This window comes from Zeus faber, assembly GCF_960531495.2.
Source record: "Zeus faber genome assembly, chromosome: 4".
Classification (NCBI taxonomy): domain Eukaryota; kingdom Metazoa; phylum Chordata; class Actinopteri; order Zeiformes; family Zeidae; genus Zeus; species Zeus faber.
Genome location: NC_137191.1, coordinates 10,163,263 through 10,179,470, shown reverse-complemented (window position 1 = coordinate 10,179,470; position 16,208 = coordinate 10,163,263). Strand labels below are relative to the sequence as shown.

General features: G+C 45.3%; 1 protein-coding gene across 1 annotated transcript in view; it reads right to left on the bottom strand.

The window, feature by feature from the left end:
• dnah6 (dynein, axonemal, heavy chain 6) overlaps window positions 1-16,208 on the bottom strand; it is a gene marked incomplete at both ends in the record, with an annotated part of 85,297 nt that overhangs the window by 25,933 nt on the left and 43,156 nt on the right. Inside the window, 15 exons of the mRNA XM_079998925.1 lie at window positions 223-426; window positions 3,748-3,944; window positions 4,087-4,210; window positions 4,832-4,948; window positions 5,489-5,633; window positions 8,039-8,274; window positions 8,602-8,769; window positions 9,318-9,560; window positions 10,473-10,613; window positions 11,461-11,613; window positions 12,374-12,605; window positions 13,368-13,522; window positions 13,694-13,767; window positions 14,172-14,318; window positions 15,963-16,134. Of these exons, the coding sequence (XP_079855051.1) occupies window positions 223-426; window positions 3,748-3,944; window positions 4,087-4,210; window positions 4,832-4,948; window positions 5,489-5,633; window positions 8,039-8,274; window positions 8,602-8,769; window positions 9,318-9,560; window positions 10,473-10,613; window positions 11,461-11,613; window positions 12,374-12,605; window positions 13,368-13,522; window positions 13,694-13,767; window positions 14,172-14,318; window positions 15,963-16,134 (2,508 nt within the window). The remainder of the gene's footprint in view (window positions 1-222; window positions 427-3,747; window positions 3,945-4,086; window positions 4,211-4,831; window positions 4,949-5,488; window positions 5,634-8,038; window positions 8,275-8,601; window positions 8,770-9,317; window positions 9,561-10,472; window positions 10,614-11,460; window positions 11,614-12,373; window positions 12,606-13,367; window positions 13,523-13,693; window positions 13,768-14,171; window positions 14,319-15,962; window positions 16,135-16,208) is intronic.

Below are 16,208 nucleotides of genomic sequence, written 5' to 3'. Positions count from 1 at the left end.
GGCTTTTGGAAAGCAGGGCAGCAGGGCAGCAGAGTGACCTTGGAGGAGGAGCAGTGATCAATGCCCCTGTGGCCAGAGCTGGCTAAGCCTTCCGGGGCCAGGTTCTCAACCCCCCACCTGGTCCCGGAGGCGGTATCGTTTCCAGTGGAACAAAAAAAACCAAAACGTATCTTTGGGATATCTGAAAACGTAGATGTAAACGTTCTCCCCCAGTTGGTTCACCTGGTCCTGCGGGTCGATCATGAGCGGCCACCGGCGACCCCGCGTCACCAGGATGCCGTTCTCCGTGGAGACGATGTCGCGGGGCAGGCCCTCCGTGTTCCACTGGCGGATGACGTAGGGGTCGCCCAGGATGTTGATCAGGCTGAAGCTGTCGCTGATGGGTATGGCCATCTCCTGGCAGCGCTCCATCCACTGTTCGATGAGCTGCGCGGGAGAGCGGCGATACAAACACGGCAAAATTTGTTCATTCGAGGCGGTTGTTTCCGATTCCTCCGCCTCGCTTTTCAAAATTGTCCGCGAAAACCGTCGGCGCGAGAATCCACGCGTCAATGTGGAGCTAGTTCAACAAATGAATGCGCTGGTTAAAAACGACCTCATTGCATATTTAGAGCCTGTCTCGTTACAGTGGGATGCCGAGGATACATCCTGGTTTGTATCCAGGACAAATAAATGTATCCATCGATTTATCCATTGCAATGAATGCATCTTTTTATTTCCCCTTTTACTCAGCATGGAAGTACACGTGTTCCATATGCAGACGTGAAATGATGACTGATAAAAACAAAGCGAGAATTCAAATGAATAATAATAAATAAGGCTCAAAGACCCGGCCCAGACGGTGTTTATCCCGACGTGTCACTCGCGCTCACCAAAGTCAATTCTGTGCGGAGGAAGGTGCAAACCAACAGAGAATATCAGATTGACCTCAAGACCTCATTCACTTTCAGGGAGGGTCAACCGAGACATTACTTTGAAATTCAAGGCTGTAAATTAACCGTGTGTACGGCGAGAGATGCAACACGAGAAACCTTACACAGTGCTCCTTTAGATTGAAACTGTTGTCGCAACTAAAGTCTATTCAGAGGAATTTTGTATTGTTTTGGTTTTTTTTTTTCCGGTCCAGGACGGTGGACGGTCAGCCAAATATATATATTTTGTTATTGTTGTTGTTTTTTTTCTGTAAACGTGGGCTGTGAATGAAGGAAGGTTGAATCAAGGATGTTGCTGCCGAAGTGGGGGCACCGTGGTAGGCTTTCAAAACATTCCTGTCATTAAACATTTACTCGGCTTTGGCATTTACTTTTCTTTTCTTTCTCCGTTTATTTTCCTTTACAGTGCAGCAGGGAGTTCACGCTGGTAATTTGCTGCCCATTTTGCATTGCACCACTAAAAAACTCAGGATCAATTGTGTTGTTACGAAAGAGGAGAATTTATCAGTTTGATGTAGTTTGAGGAAGTTGTTTGGACCACCACCTCAAGTGGATTTTTTTTTACCATTTATGTCTTCTGATGGATTTTTGTTTATTATTATCCCGGTCGCTATCGCTCTGTGTTATTACATTTTTTTTTCATTCTCTGCGTTTTGCGGGCGTCAATGTCAATGTCTACGTCAATGACATGGTTGAGGCAATATCGATCCAAATTTGGAGCAGAAATGGGTGGAAAACTGTCATCATTTCATTCGCTTCAGGAGCGGAGTGCTTTTGCTTTGAATGTAACAAAGTTTGATGTTGTAGTCTGGCTGTCAGTATTTCACCGTTTAAAAGTTATAGGGAAGGAATTATTTTTTGATTGAGAAGAAATGAAGAAACATATAAGCTTCAATAAAGTTATTTGTTTTTTGTTTGATTACGTTTATTTCACTGAATAGCAATAGTAATAATACAAATGATTGATATTCCAGTAGGTGTAAACGCACCTGACATGGACAATCTTGGGACAATGTCTGGATCTGATTATCTGGACATTGTCCAGTGTTCATGAGTGAAAGCAGCTCCAGACAGACAGCTCGAGCCAGGGCTGCGTTTAAAGGAAATTCGGAAAACTGTGACTCGCGCTACGTATGGTTTTATGCTGCGGAACTACAACCGCTCCAGGAAGACGTTTTTGCACCGCAGGAAGTTCTAAGAACCGTTCGAGGAACGACCAATTATTTTGTGTCCACGCTGCGTCATCCAGGAACGATCGCAATTCTCCAAACACTGTTCTTCAGGGATATTTAAACTGAACACCGGAAGAGCAACAGGCGTAAGTGCACGTGGCGTAAGTGCACGTTGATTGGTCCAGTCGTGAGTCCAGGGTGTTTGCGACTTTTGTAACTCATGCTGCGTTTCACAGAACCCGGAAAACTGTAATACCTAGCTTAAACTACTAAACTGGACCCTGTGTATTGCTGCCGCAGTAATATTTCGTATTTATTATGCATTGGGAAAATACTTTCATGCAACATGCTAAACAGAAGTATAAGTTCACTGTCAGAGATGAGGCACAATTTGCCAAATACTGCAACAGACAGGGGCCAGAAGTAGTGGTGGAAAAAGTAATCAGACCTGGAGTACCACTTTGCTTTACACAGCTGCAATTTTCAGTTACCACAATAGTGAGATTGCTGATTTTGAAACTGTGTTTGTTATTTTTCATTATTCACTATGGAACAATAATACAACATGAAACTGTCCCTGAGTTCCAAATAAATACAACATGGAACAGTCACTGTGTTCCAATGAAATAGAATATTGAACTTTCACCAGTGTAATTTAACCAGCAACTGGACACAACACAACACCATGGCAATGTTCAGTTCAAACTTCAAATAAAAGACCCTTTCACTTTTAAGTGCAAATCGAACTTTCTATTATATGTGTATGGTACTTGCCGTTCCAAAATAAATGGCAATCATTGCAAAAAAAAGGAACAATAATAGAGGACTAACTCTCTCACTCTCGTTCACTGGAAGTCCTCCTTCGCTCACCGTGCATTAAATCATCTGAATCCAGTGAAAGGACTCGTTTAACTGAGCGACTCGTCAAGAACCGAGCCTCAAAAAAAGAGTCAAAACCTTTGATCAAGAGCGGAGCACTAGGAACAACCACAGCAGACGCTCCGCTGCAGTGATGTACGCAGTCTGTACAACTTTGGAATATCGTCAGGCGATAAATTATTGATCCAATCTTGGTTTACCATGAAGTAGCTCCAAACAGCTGCCATTTTCTTTCTTTGGCTCTCTTCTTTGAGCGTCATCTACGGTACCAGCTACCAACGTTGGTATCGGGTTTGAGTATCAGAGCCTTTTTACAAGTACGACTACATGAGCACAGTATCGGGCGCGTCAATTTCACCAGCACAGAGCCGGATATATCTGACACTGATTGGCCGGTCACCGGTCATTGTTTTGTATTGATTGATTGTTTTCCATAATTAAATTACAATACTATTTGTTTTGCGTGGTTTCGGCTGCCACTTTGTACCTGCGTTTTTTGACCAAGTGTCGCGTGGCTCGCACACAAAATGCGTGGGGGTTGGCCGGTCTGTATTTTCTTTGAAATGCAGTGGAACGAAGTCCAAACCCTCTGAAACTGAATCTACTTACGTGAGTACAGATACTTGAAAAATGTACTTGACGACGGACTTTCCATCACTGTTGCACGGCAGTGCTTTAAAGTCCAGATAATCTTGACCTCGTATGCACCGGCCACGCGCCGTGTAAAGCCCGGCAGCCGCATTAACAAACTCTGGCCCACTTACCAGGTGCCTGTAGTGAGAGGTGAAGGCTCCGTAGTAGGCCACGCACGCCGCCGCGATGAAGACGTTCCCGACAACGTTATTGATCTCCTGCTCGAACAGGGTGATGCTCTCCTGCCAGCGGACCTGCTCATCACCCAGCGCAGATGTCAGCTTCCCCGCTCGGCCCAGCCTGGCCTCTGTCAGGGACATGGTGTGAGCTGGGAGAGAGAGGGGAAAAAAATGTGTTCGTCGAGTTAAAAAGGGATGGCTCGAAGATTCCTTGAGCGGTCCACACAAGCGATTATTTTTTTTTTTATCGTTTTTTTTTCAGACCCGCTGGTGACCGGGCCAACTCCTCACCCAGCTCGTCCTTCTCTGCGATGCTGCTGTCAAACTGCTCCTGGAGGATCTTGATTTCGTCCTCCACCTCCTGCAGCTGCTCCTGCTTCTGCTTCAGCAACGTCATGGTCACATCCAGCTCTGCCTGCAAGGGGGACGGGAGAGGGTTATATGATTGATATATGTTTTTCAATAAAAAAAATGTAGTTAAATAGGTTTGAAATGCATAATAATCTCTATTTAATGCATTCGAGGCTCCAGTCATGCTGTGTGATAAAATAAAATGTAAATGTGATAAAAAATGAAATGTAGCCTTCAGATGCTCAATTCACATGAAACTGTTTCCTAATATGCAATGTGGAATATCCCCACTTTGACCAGTCATATTTGAAATTAGGAAGGTAGGAAAAGTATGAAAAGATCATATATAGCTCATAGGTCTATACATAACACGTTAGTGGGGCCGGCTCCAAAATAATAATAAAAGGATGATAAAAACAAACAATAATATTTTTGTTGCGTGGTTTCGGCTGGCACTTCGGCTGGCACTTGTTTTTATCATCCTTTCCTTCATCCTCTCTAATTGCTGTTGTGACATGATTATTGTGACCTATAAATGGGTTGACAGACCAACAATTCATTTTTTGTTATAGTGTCATTGGGATCCAATTCACACATTAATGGGTTTATTTTTTGGGTTGGCCTGTGTGTGTGTGTGCGTACGTGCGTACGTGCGTACGTGCGTGCATGTGTCTTCTGAACTGACCTGTGCAGCGGCCAGTTTCTGTCTCTTGGGTCCGACCTCTTTCAGGACCCTGGAGTAGAGGTCCATAGCTCTGGCCCACATGCACATGGACTTGCAGGCCTTGGAAACTTTCTCCACCTTCCACGACCAAAACCAGAACAAGGGAGGGATTAGGCATGTGTCTCCAGTGTATATAATAAAGTAAATAATAAGTAAATACACAAGTAAAATATACATAAAGTACAAATCAAAGTCCAAAGTTCATTGCAGCAGTGTAATGAACATTGAACGTCCCTGATGTAATATAAATATATATATATATATATATATATATATATATATATATATATATACAGTATATATATGATATTACATACATTTATAGGGGGCCACAAACCACGGTTTTATCCCACACTCTCCTGGCAATTGCATAACATCATAAAGCCATATTGGAATAACACTTGTTTATTCTATATCATATCCTAATGAATATTTTCATATGGTGGTTCATCGTAGATACATCATGGTGCCCCCTCCCCAACACTGAGAACCAGCTAACTTTCTGTTCCTGTCTCACCGACGTCGGTGGATGTCAAGGAAACTGTTCAAACAAGCAGCTGTTTACTTTGCCGCAACCCCATCTTGATGAGCGCCCTTTTAAATTAAATCCAAACAAACCGTCTCAGGTACGAAATCCGGGTTGTTGATATACTTCTGAAGCTTCTGCAGGATCTGAGGCTTGATATTGTCCTTGTCGTAGTCCATCAGACGCTTGAGGAAGTTGGACTCCCCCAGAAGTTGCTTGGCACTGGACCAGTCTGGTCTAGTGGGGGGGGGCGGGCGAGAGAGAGAGAGAGAGACAGGCAGAGAGAAAGGAGTGAACCTTAATGTACGACGTTGTTTTGGACAGTTTGTGTTGTATCACATTAGACAAGCTCACGATACAGTTTTGACCGGTACAGTGCATGTGGCGGCAGGGTTTATTAACGTGGCTCACATGGGGCCTGTTGCTCAGGGGCCACGCCGGCATTACGCTGAACGGGGAAAGACTGCAAGTCGAGCCAGCGTCCGCAGGGACGTTCAATATAACTGTACTCTGACACAGAGCGATACTAGTCATACTGATACAGAGACACCCCCTGTCTGACCACACTGTGAACTCTGGCTTGATGGTGAGAGAGATAGAGAGAGAGAGAGAAAGAGAGAGAGAGAGAGAGAAAGAGAGGGAGAGCTAGAGAGAGAGAGATTTCTATTCATAATTTATTTGTCATTTTTTTAACAGCAACCTTTACATTTTTCTAATTTAGGTTATATTTGCACTGCAATGTTTACATTCCTGTTTTATTTTTACGTTTTATCTATACATATACATATATACACATACATACATATAAATATATACACACACACACACACACACACATATATATATATATATATATATATATATATAATAATTATTATTATTATAATTTTTTTTTTTCCATTTGCTTTGGTAATGTAAATGTAGATTTTCCACACCAATAAGACCCTTTGAATCTAAATGACATTGAGAGAGACTGTGTGTGTGCTCTGACCACAGAGCTGTGGTCTCAGTTTGCTGACTGAAGCTCTACAGTCTCTCCGGTCGTCAAGGACACTCCTGGGGCTCCTGCTCCGTCACAACGTGTAACGCGGCACCGCTGTGATTGTTGGCACAAGGGATTATGAAAGGACGGGGTGTCCAAAGCAGACACGTGGGCCCAAATGAAGGACTGAACAGGTACAGGAACAGGAATCAAAGCAGGGTGCCTTTCGAAACCCCCCCCCCGACACCTGCTACTTTCAGATGTCGTTCTAACAACTTATTTTATTTCTTAAAGATGACCTGACATAATGAAATGATTGAAATCTGCAGCAGTAGGGATGGAGAGGAATACACCGCAGACGAAATCGATTTCAATATTAAGCGGCAGTGGTTTTCACATAAAAAGAAAAACACATAAAAAAAAAAATCCATTAAACATGGACAGAACTAACGTTTGAAAACAAAAATAATCCAAAAAAAAAAAAAAGGAAAAAACTCAAATGGCAAAACCGAGCAAGGTTTGAAGGCTTGAAAGAAGGACAGACGCCAAGACGTGAGATGGCGCAGTAATTCGTCTGGACGCCGGTGAGCAGATGACACGGGATTACGGCGCCGGTCCCGACCTCGGCCACTCGGGCAGCGCGGCAGAGGTCTCGCACGGGGCGGACGAGGACGTCGCCGCCGACGTTGACGGATTACCAGAGAAATGAGCGGGAAATTGCTGCCGATACACGAGCAGGACGACGACGACGACTCCGGCAGACGGCAAATACCGTGCGGATGATGACGATTCAGATGTGATTTATGTGGTAATATTAGGGTTGCCGCGGTTATCAGTGTCACCGGTGTTACATAGTGTTCGGGCGTACACCGATTTCATTACTTGCCCACCTCCCCCTCCGCAATTCGCTTTTTTAAAATATATATATATATATAGAAATAAGACCTAAATAAAAAACCCATTTAGTTCATTTTCTCGTACGAGCGCCGACAAATACAAATATTAAGCGTGTTATCAATAGTCTGACGCGGCAAAAGTGCAGTCAGACCTTAGAGCAGGTAGACATCGGGACCTGTCTCCCTCCATCCGTTATTAACCGGTGGGGAAAATTACGTCACCGTGGCAACCCGAGTTACTATATGATGAACCCATCAAAAGTTGAGTTCTAATCAAATCTGTAGTCCCTCCAGGTCCAAACCCGTCAACAGAACGCTGCAACTTGTCACCCCCGCCCTGGGAAGACTACGTCACTGGCAGCGCCCCCGCGCCGCACACAGCTCCCATTTTATTTGGTGCATACCGTACGTCAAACTGAAGGTTCATCTTATTTCTGGAACCACAGCGCATCATTATTCTTTTTGTCACCTTGGGCCTCAAAAAAATAAAATAAAAAAGAAAATAAAAAGATGAGAACCAAAATATCTCCAGTTGTTTCTGTGACATGCACCATATCACAGGAAGTGATTCCATCCTTAAAAAACACCTTTTTTAACTTTCTTTGACTTTTCGCCAATTCCCGCAATTTCACTGCAAAAAAATAATAATAATAATTGTGTCTTTGGTCCAAGGGACTGGAAGACACTCAGCAATCTATCTTACACTAATCTATAAAAAAAAAAAAAACACACACACACACAATCTGAGTGATATCTGCACTGACTTGGCGCCGAGCAGGATGGAGACGGCCTCCATGACGGTCGTCACCATTTCCGGGGGTTTGGTGAACACTCGGATCTCCGAGATGTCGGCCTTGTCCAGGGAGTTCAGAGCCTTGTTGGCGCAGTCCAGAGCGGGCAGGGCCTCGTCCAGGTCCCTCTGGGCGTCGTCCGCGATGGCCTGGGTGTCCTCCGCCTTCACCTTGGCCAAAGCTTCGTCGTGCTTCACCACCTTGCGCACCTGGGGTGAGGAAGCGTGGGAAAAACCTCCAGTTGAGCATTGGCATTGTTCATTGCATTGGGATAGATAGAGATGGATGGATTATAAAAAAAATAAATAATAATAATAATTAAAAAATTATTCATTTCTAAATGAATTAATGAATAAATGAATAAATGAATAAATTAATAAATGAATAGTGTTATAATTGTAACTAATGGGACATGACTGTCACTCCTCCACTCAGAGGAATTGTTGAGGATTTGTGAAATGAGGATCTGGAAATGCAGAATCACAACCAGACACCTGCACACACATCATAATTCATATTTCCACACCGGGACAGACCTTGTCAGCGTTCTCCTGATCCACGGCCAGCTTCTCCATCAGGGAGTTGACGTCAATGGACTTCTGCTTGAGGACGGGTTCCAGCGCAGAGAGGTCGATCTTCATCTTGTCCACCAGGACGTTGGTCTCCAGAAGCTTGGTCAGACCGTTCTTCACACGGTCCCTGGCCTGCGCGCGCACACACGCACGCACACACACACACACACACACACACACACACACGCACACACACACACACACACATTGCCGTTGATCACAGAAACATAAAGGAATCATGGTCAATACGCCTAAGAGGACTAATCTGGTTATTTTACTTCCCCGGCCTTTATTTCGATTGATCCCTCTTATTATTGGGTGATTTCTGTTGATTGTAACCCATCACTGATATTAAATGAACTAAATGGAAGTAACAGGGAGAAGCATCTCTCCAAACGTGACTCGTAGGCAGCGGATGATTAACATAAATAATCTTCACTATTCAAAACCTTATTGATCGGTCAGTAATAATAATACATAGATAAAGTTATTCCGAAAAAACAACAGCTGTTATTCTTTCTACTCCCACTCCTCCTTCACCAGCACCACCAGGCAGAGATCAGCGACCACGCTCCAATAGGGAATAAAACCGAGTGGTGGTATTTCTATATTCTGCCCTGGCACCGCGACGCAAGGTGTGACAGTGATTTCATTGAGGTGTTTTTTGTTATCCATCTTACAGCCACCAGCTCCTGCCTCTTCTCGTCCAGCATGGCCAGGTAGAGGTTGATGAGCTCCAGGTAGGAGGTGGGCGTGGTGTAGTAGCGGCGCCTCAGCTCCGAGTAGAAGCGCTCGGCCATGTCGGTGACACTGACGTGGATCTCCACGCACATCTCCGAGAAGCGCAGCTTCATCTTGTCGCTGCCGAAGTCCACCTCCTGGAAGAAGGTCTGGGAGACGGAGAGCAGGGCCTCGCGGGGCCACTGGCCGGAGAAACGGGGCCGGGGGACGGGGGAGCGAGAGAGAGGGTGAGGACGAAGGGTACCGCCCAGTTTTTCATTGTTTATCTGCTGAAACTAGAGGACGCTGTCGATTTCTAAGTCAAATGTGAAGCCCTGTGAAACTGCACTGTGATTAAAGGCTCAAGACATCAAATTGAAGTGACTCTTTTTTTGAAAATGCATTTGTAGAACACACTCAGCCGCTCAGCATTAACATGCAGTATCACGTTTTTCTTGAGCTGAAAATGTGAAGGCGACATATAAAAAAGAATAGCATCTCATTTTGTTGTCGAATTTCTTGAATTTGAAATGTGTTAATATGAAAAATATCATGTAAAGACAGAGGTGTGTATTGTACAAGGGATATAAAAAAATATATTCTTACGATGCATTTGTGGGCTCAATACTGAAATATAAGGGAGACTGTAAAGTGCCAAAGGTTTTTTCATCGAGTTTTTAAGATCCTTTATACTGTGCTCCGTATATTTAGCAACGACCAATATTAGAATACCTGGGATCTTGAACTCCTACTTAGTGTGAAAGTCAGTTCATGTGGTTCTTTTTGGAGTGCAGCTTCCCGCCAAAGCAGATCGGCAGTTGTTGACAAGAAGTGGTTCCATTTTGTCATATTTCAAACGCAAATGCAACGCGCAAAGCGGACGATTCCGAAGCCTACTGTGTGTGCAGAGGGTTTGCTGCGTTTTCTTGTGTCGGCGTATTGAAAAGCACGGCGGCAAAGTGAGTCACGGCTCAACAGAGGCCTGTTTCAACAAACCTAGAGAGACAAGTGAGAGCGCGAAAGAGCACCATACACACACACACACGCGTACACACACACGCGTACACGCGCACACACACATACACACACACACACACACATGCACTATGGCTGACCTGTACAAACCAGTCGATGGTGCAGCAGTTGACCAGTGAGGGGAACATGCGACAGCGGGACCTGAAGGCGTCTCCCACTGGACTCATGCACAGCACGATGTGGAGCTTGGCACGTACACGCGAGATGAAGTACTGAAACACCTGCAGACACACACACACACACACACACACACACACACACACACACACACACACAGACATAGACAGACACACACACAGACACACACACACACACACACAGACAAACACAGAGACAGACACAGACACAGACACACACCCACACAGACACAGACACAGACACACACACACACAGACACACACACACACACACACACACACACAGACATAGACAGACACACACACACACACACAGACACAGACACAGACACACACACACACACACACACACACACACAAACACACATACACATACACATACACACACACAGTATATATATTCATAATATGTGCAAGAATTGGCCAAAGCAGCCAATTAATGTCACCACTGCATCCAGCTTGTAATATTATTGTCCTCTGAGACCAAAACTAAATCTCTGCTGTTGCCAAGTCGCCCAACGCTGTAAATATAATGTGTCTCTGTGTGTTTTGGTATGTTTGTGTGTGTGTGTGTGTGTGTGTGTGTGTATGTGTGTGTGTGTGTGTGTGTGTGTGTGTGTGTGTGTCTGTGTCTGTGTCTGTGTGTGTGTGTGTGTGTGTCTGTGTGTGTGTGTGTGTTCAGCTTTGGTAGTTTATCCAAAGGATTATGAAAACATTTACACAACGCCACTGAACCGTTTGGCAACAGGGGAAAGGCCATAAAGAGTGTGTGTGCTTGTGTTCCCATGTGTAATAATCCATTTACATAATACGTAATACATTTAGTTTGCAGAGTGAAGGTATTGGCAGTTGTTTTATTTTTCTCCATTTCTCTGCTTTAGAATTCGGGTCAAAAACCACAATTAAGAAGAATGATTTACTGTGCATGTACCTCGTCCCTGTTGGAGTCGTTGATGCCGGCCTCTTTGGCTTTGGGTCGGGTGGCGGCGAGCACCTGCTCCAGCTCGTCCTTCTCAAACAGGTTGGGAACCTCACCGGAGTTCAGCATGTTGTTAATATCCTCCAAAAACTCCTCCACCACCAGCTACAACAGGACAAAGACAGCGCTCCGCAGTCGCAATACATTCCATGTGCATACGAACGACAGCCTTTAATGTGATTGTGAAAAAAAAGGAATCATCAAAACCAACAAAGCACTTGAGAAAAATAAAAATGAATACAAAGCATAATCCAGACACACAGGGGGTCCCAGCCTCAGACAGCCTTCTTCCTGTTATCCAACCATCAACACATTTCTCCTGCTCCTATTATATATACGTATATATATATATATATATATATATATATATATATACTGTATATACACAGTATATACATATATATTATAAACTTAATTTAGACAAAACATAAATTGAGTAAAGCTTGAGGCTGTCTGAGGAGAAAGGCTGGGACCCCATAAAGGATGAATAAGAAAAAACAACAAAAAAACATTTTTTGTCTTATTAAAATAATTATAACGAAAAATGATCAAACAATCAATCAATAAATGAATCCCAATACATCAATAAATAACATCCACCGATGTAAAAGACACCACTTATTTTCCTTCAAGGATTTATGACGGTTGGTGTTCATTTTAGAGAGCAACGTTTTTTCGGGAATATGGTATGGTCATGGATTTTGTTCGAATTAATTTTTGAACCAAAATTTGACGACGAACCCCAGGCGTCGTGACCCCCTGTGATCTCTGGGGGGCGGCGGGGTCCGGAACCTCTGCTTGGGAATCCCTGATCCAAGACCATCTCCCGCCCCGGTGCCCAGAGCCCAGCTCCACCCCTCCCTACCTGAGTGTCCGTGAAGAGGAACACCATGTCGTTGCCCTCCACGGCCGCCATCTTGTAGAGCTTCCTCAGGTCGTCGTGGAAGCTGTCGTAGTTGTACCCTCGGCTCAGCTCGATCTGGAAGCAGCGGTAGCCGCACATGTGCGATGCCAGCCGGGTCAGCGACTGCTTGCCTGTGCCTCCCACCCCCACCAGCAGGGCGTTGCCGCGCTCCTGGCGAATCATGCGTGCGATTCTACGAAGGGCAGACGGGCGGCGAGAAGCTGAGTGCCCGTTCGGACGGAGGGAATCCCATTATAATCTGATGACAGGCTGAGGCGCTGGCAACCCAAATGTGTTGCTTCCTTTGCCAGAGACTCTACTGAACCGTCACTTTAACCAAAACTTTGACTGGGCAAATGTCTAAACTGTGTGGCCAATCAAAGTCCAGTACATGCGCTCTTCTTATTCTATGCCTTGCATCTGGGTCTCAAACCAAATGGGCTGGCCCATGAGACAATTTAACATGGCCCGCTACATGTGCCTATAAAATTGTTTAATCTGGTGCACAAAATAATTAAAAAATTACAATTCTTAATTCATCCGCACAATTTTTCTCAATGTTTTCAGGATATAAAACTGAATAAAATATAATACAACATAGATTTAATTTTTTTGATTCTGTGTTCTTAACAGATAAGTTTGAACTAATGTGCAGTGTAAAAAGTTTGAGACCCCCGCTTTATATTAAACAAACGAGCCACTAATTAAAATGTAATCTTTTCAAAAACACAGAATTTGAATTATCTGAAGTCACTCAGAGCAAACACATTTCTTTCTGTTTGCTTCGAGCCCTGAGGTTTGAGTAAATCCAATTTGGCTTTTCTTTTGCCACGGAGGATCGCCGTGTTCTGCCCCCGCCGGGGGTTAAAAGTTATTCACAGGGTCACAAAAAAAAAAAAGTCGATGCACCCAAATGCCAGAGCGGTCTCACGGCGCCAGAAAGCGGCTTAAGCACCTGGAGACGTGCTCTATGGCGTCCTGGAAGAACACCAGCTTGGTCTCCTTGGCGAAGGTCATGTTGTAGTCGTCCAGGTAATCCTGGAGAACCGTCTGGATCTTCCCTATGTCCATCAGGTCCTCATACAAGCGGTCCTCCTTATCCGCGCCCACCTGCCCGCAGAAGGAGGGGGAGGAGGAGGAGGAGGAGGAGGTGGAGTGGGTGGAGGAAGGGGGGTGGGGGGGGGGGGGGGTCCAGAAGGAGACATGGACGGAGGAGGAAATATCAGGACGATGTCGGAGAAGATCTGATCTTTCTCATTGTTTCCTCGTCGAGATCTGCACCTTGATGAAATCTCCAAAGATAATAGGGTGCTTCACAAAGAAGGCGGGTTCCAAGTCTATGTTAAAGTAAATGCCTGGGGAGAGACACACAGAAGAGGGGGGGTCAAAGAGAGGAAATGACAAAAAGGCGTGATTTAGAGTATTATTAAAGAAAGAAAATCGCCAATTCTAAATAGGCCCCGATGTCCCTTTTTGTGGGGGTAAAACCGGCCCATGAAGAAACTCCACCGTTCACACCTTCAGGATCACGCTCAGACGGAATGTCATTAATGTCATTCTTTCATGGCATGACGGAGGGCACATGTGGATCTGACGCTGTAACATACCTTAGATAGAAACAATTCCCCAGTTCAAATTTAAAGCGGTCTGCTGTCATTGGCCGGAATTTTACCGCAAACGTCCTACTTTCGATGCTGTGCGTGTGTGTGTGTGTGTGTGCGTGTGTGTGTGTGTGCCGTACTGCGCGGCCGGCTCTTACTGGCCATCTCGGAGACGATGGTGTTGAAATGCAGCTTGTCGTGGTTGTCAATCAGCCGGTCGTGGAAGACCCGCTGACACTCGTGGCAGAAGAGACGGAAGATCTGCATCTGGTCCCGCACCGTGCCCGGCTCACACTGCAGCATTCCTGGACACGGGGACAAAACACACGTTTAGAAAACACAGTTGGCAGTTCTACGGGAAGGAGAGAGAATCGACAATATTGCCTTTTATCAATGGAAGAACACAAACAACAAATAAGCAACAAACCAAATAAATTTGAAGTGATAATCCGTGAGATTATTTTGTCAAAAGATCCCATGTTTGATAAACTTTACTTAGTTGGCACTTTTTAACAAACAGCCATTCCATTATTTTCACGACGCATGCGCTCTTCTATGCTGCTTTCCCGGCAAGAATGCAATCACCACAAGTGACCGAGAATAAAAACCCAAATTAATTTATCAGGAAGGAATAGTTCTGAGAAAAAAAAAAAAAAAGTTGATGTTTTTAAAGGAATTCCGGGACTTTTAGCGTCATCCACCCAAGACGGACGCTCCTGTGGATTGCCGTTTCAAATCAGAAGAATCGGGGCGCAAGGAACGACCGGGGGGACGACGAACGCAGCGTAGGCGGATCGGTTTTGGACGGATCGCAAACCTCCACGGATAGTCGGGTCCGAGCCACGCGAGGGAATCCCGGTCTAAAGAAAAAAAAAGACAGTTCATCGCTTGGAAAACGTTGAATGTTGACGCCGGTCTGCAGTGGTAAACTACTCGGGGACTTGACATGGTTTTGTAAGGAATGCATTATGCAGCAGCCACTTCTGACACGCTCCCCGCTGCCAACAGCCAAAAGGAGAGGCTTGTAAAGACGCGGGTTATGAACAGATGACAGGAGATACTGGGGGGGGGGGGGTCGTGCAGGGTCAACATCAGTGGGGGGGGGGGTCTGTGTTTTTTTTTTCTGTTTGGAAGGAGGGCGCGGGGAGGAGGTGTATGAGTCGCTTTTACTCAGCTCCTCCCCTTGCCGAGACAGAGCCCCGCCCGGCGGAGAGAGGGGTGCTCGCGGGGGGCGCCTACCGCCTGGTTTGGGTTCTCGAAGAAATAATGGAATGAACCTCAGCGGAGTGCGGTGGTGGAGGACGCACTGTGACCTTTCACTGAAGGGAGGGTACAAATACCCGAGCACCATTTCTACCGACGCGAACGTACGTAAATACTTGCTCTCAAACGTACCGAAAAGCATCAAAAGTTAAAGTGCTTGTCATATCCAGCGTCCTAAGAACAATGTCTTCTATACGACATAAAGCGCTGCGGTATTCTCTGCGGATGATGCTCACAGATCCAGATTTTTATTTTTTTTTTATAGTATAGGTGGTGTCATCGTCAAGTCTGAGGGACTACACACTCTGATTGTTCAGTGGATTGCTTCCATTTGATTTCAAATTTAAAAAATTAAAACTAGTAGAGGAACATGACTATGTTAGAAATGTTGTATAGTAAAAAAAAGTACAGCTATTTGCAGTGAAATGTCGGGCAGTAAAAGAAGTATGTCTCAAGTAAGTACAGACACTTACATAAATACAAATAATCATGTAGTATATCTTCTAGTACAGCAACAAAGTAATTGTACTTTGTTAGTTTCCACCACTGGCAAAGTGGCTTTTAGAGACACTGATGCACTAACCCGAGCACAGGGACTCGGCAGTGTCACCTCGTCACTTTGTCACTTCTATTCCTCTGTTGAATTTCACAGGCGAGTGAAGTGTGTGCACGTGCTGGCGCCTCACCCTGCACACACTTGGAGAGATCGCGGAGGTTGAAGACGTAGTGGGACTTGGCCGGGGTGGGCAGCAGGTCCACGCTCATGCGGTTGTAGATCTCCACGGCGGCTTTTACGATGCTCTGAGTGCAGTCTTTGACCGCCTGCGGGAAATCACTGAGGAAGCCGCCCAGGATGGCCTGAGGCCGGGAGGAGGAGGAGGAGGAGGAGGTGGAGGAGGGGGGGGGGGGGTGAGGAGGAGGTGGAGGGGGAG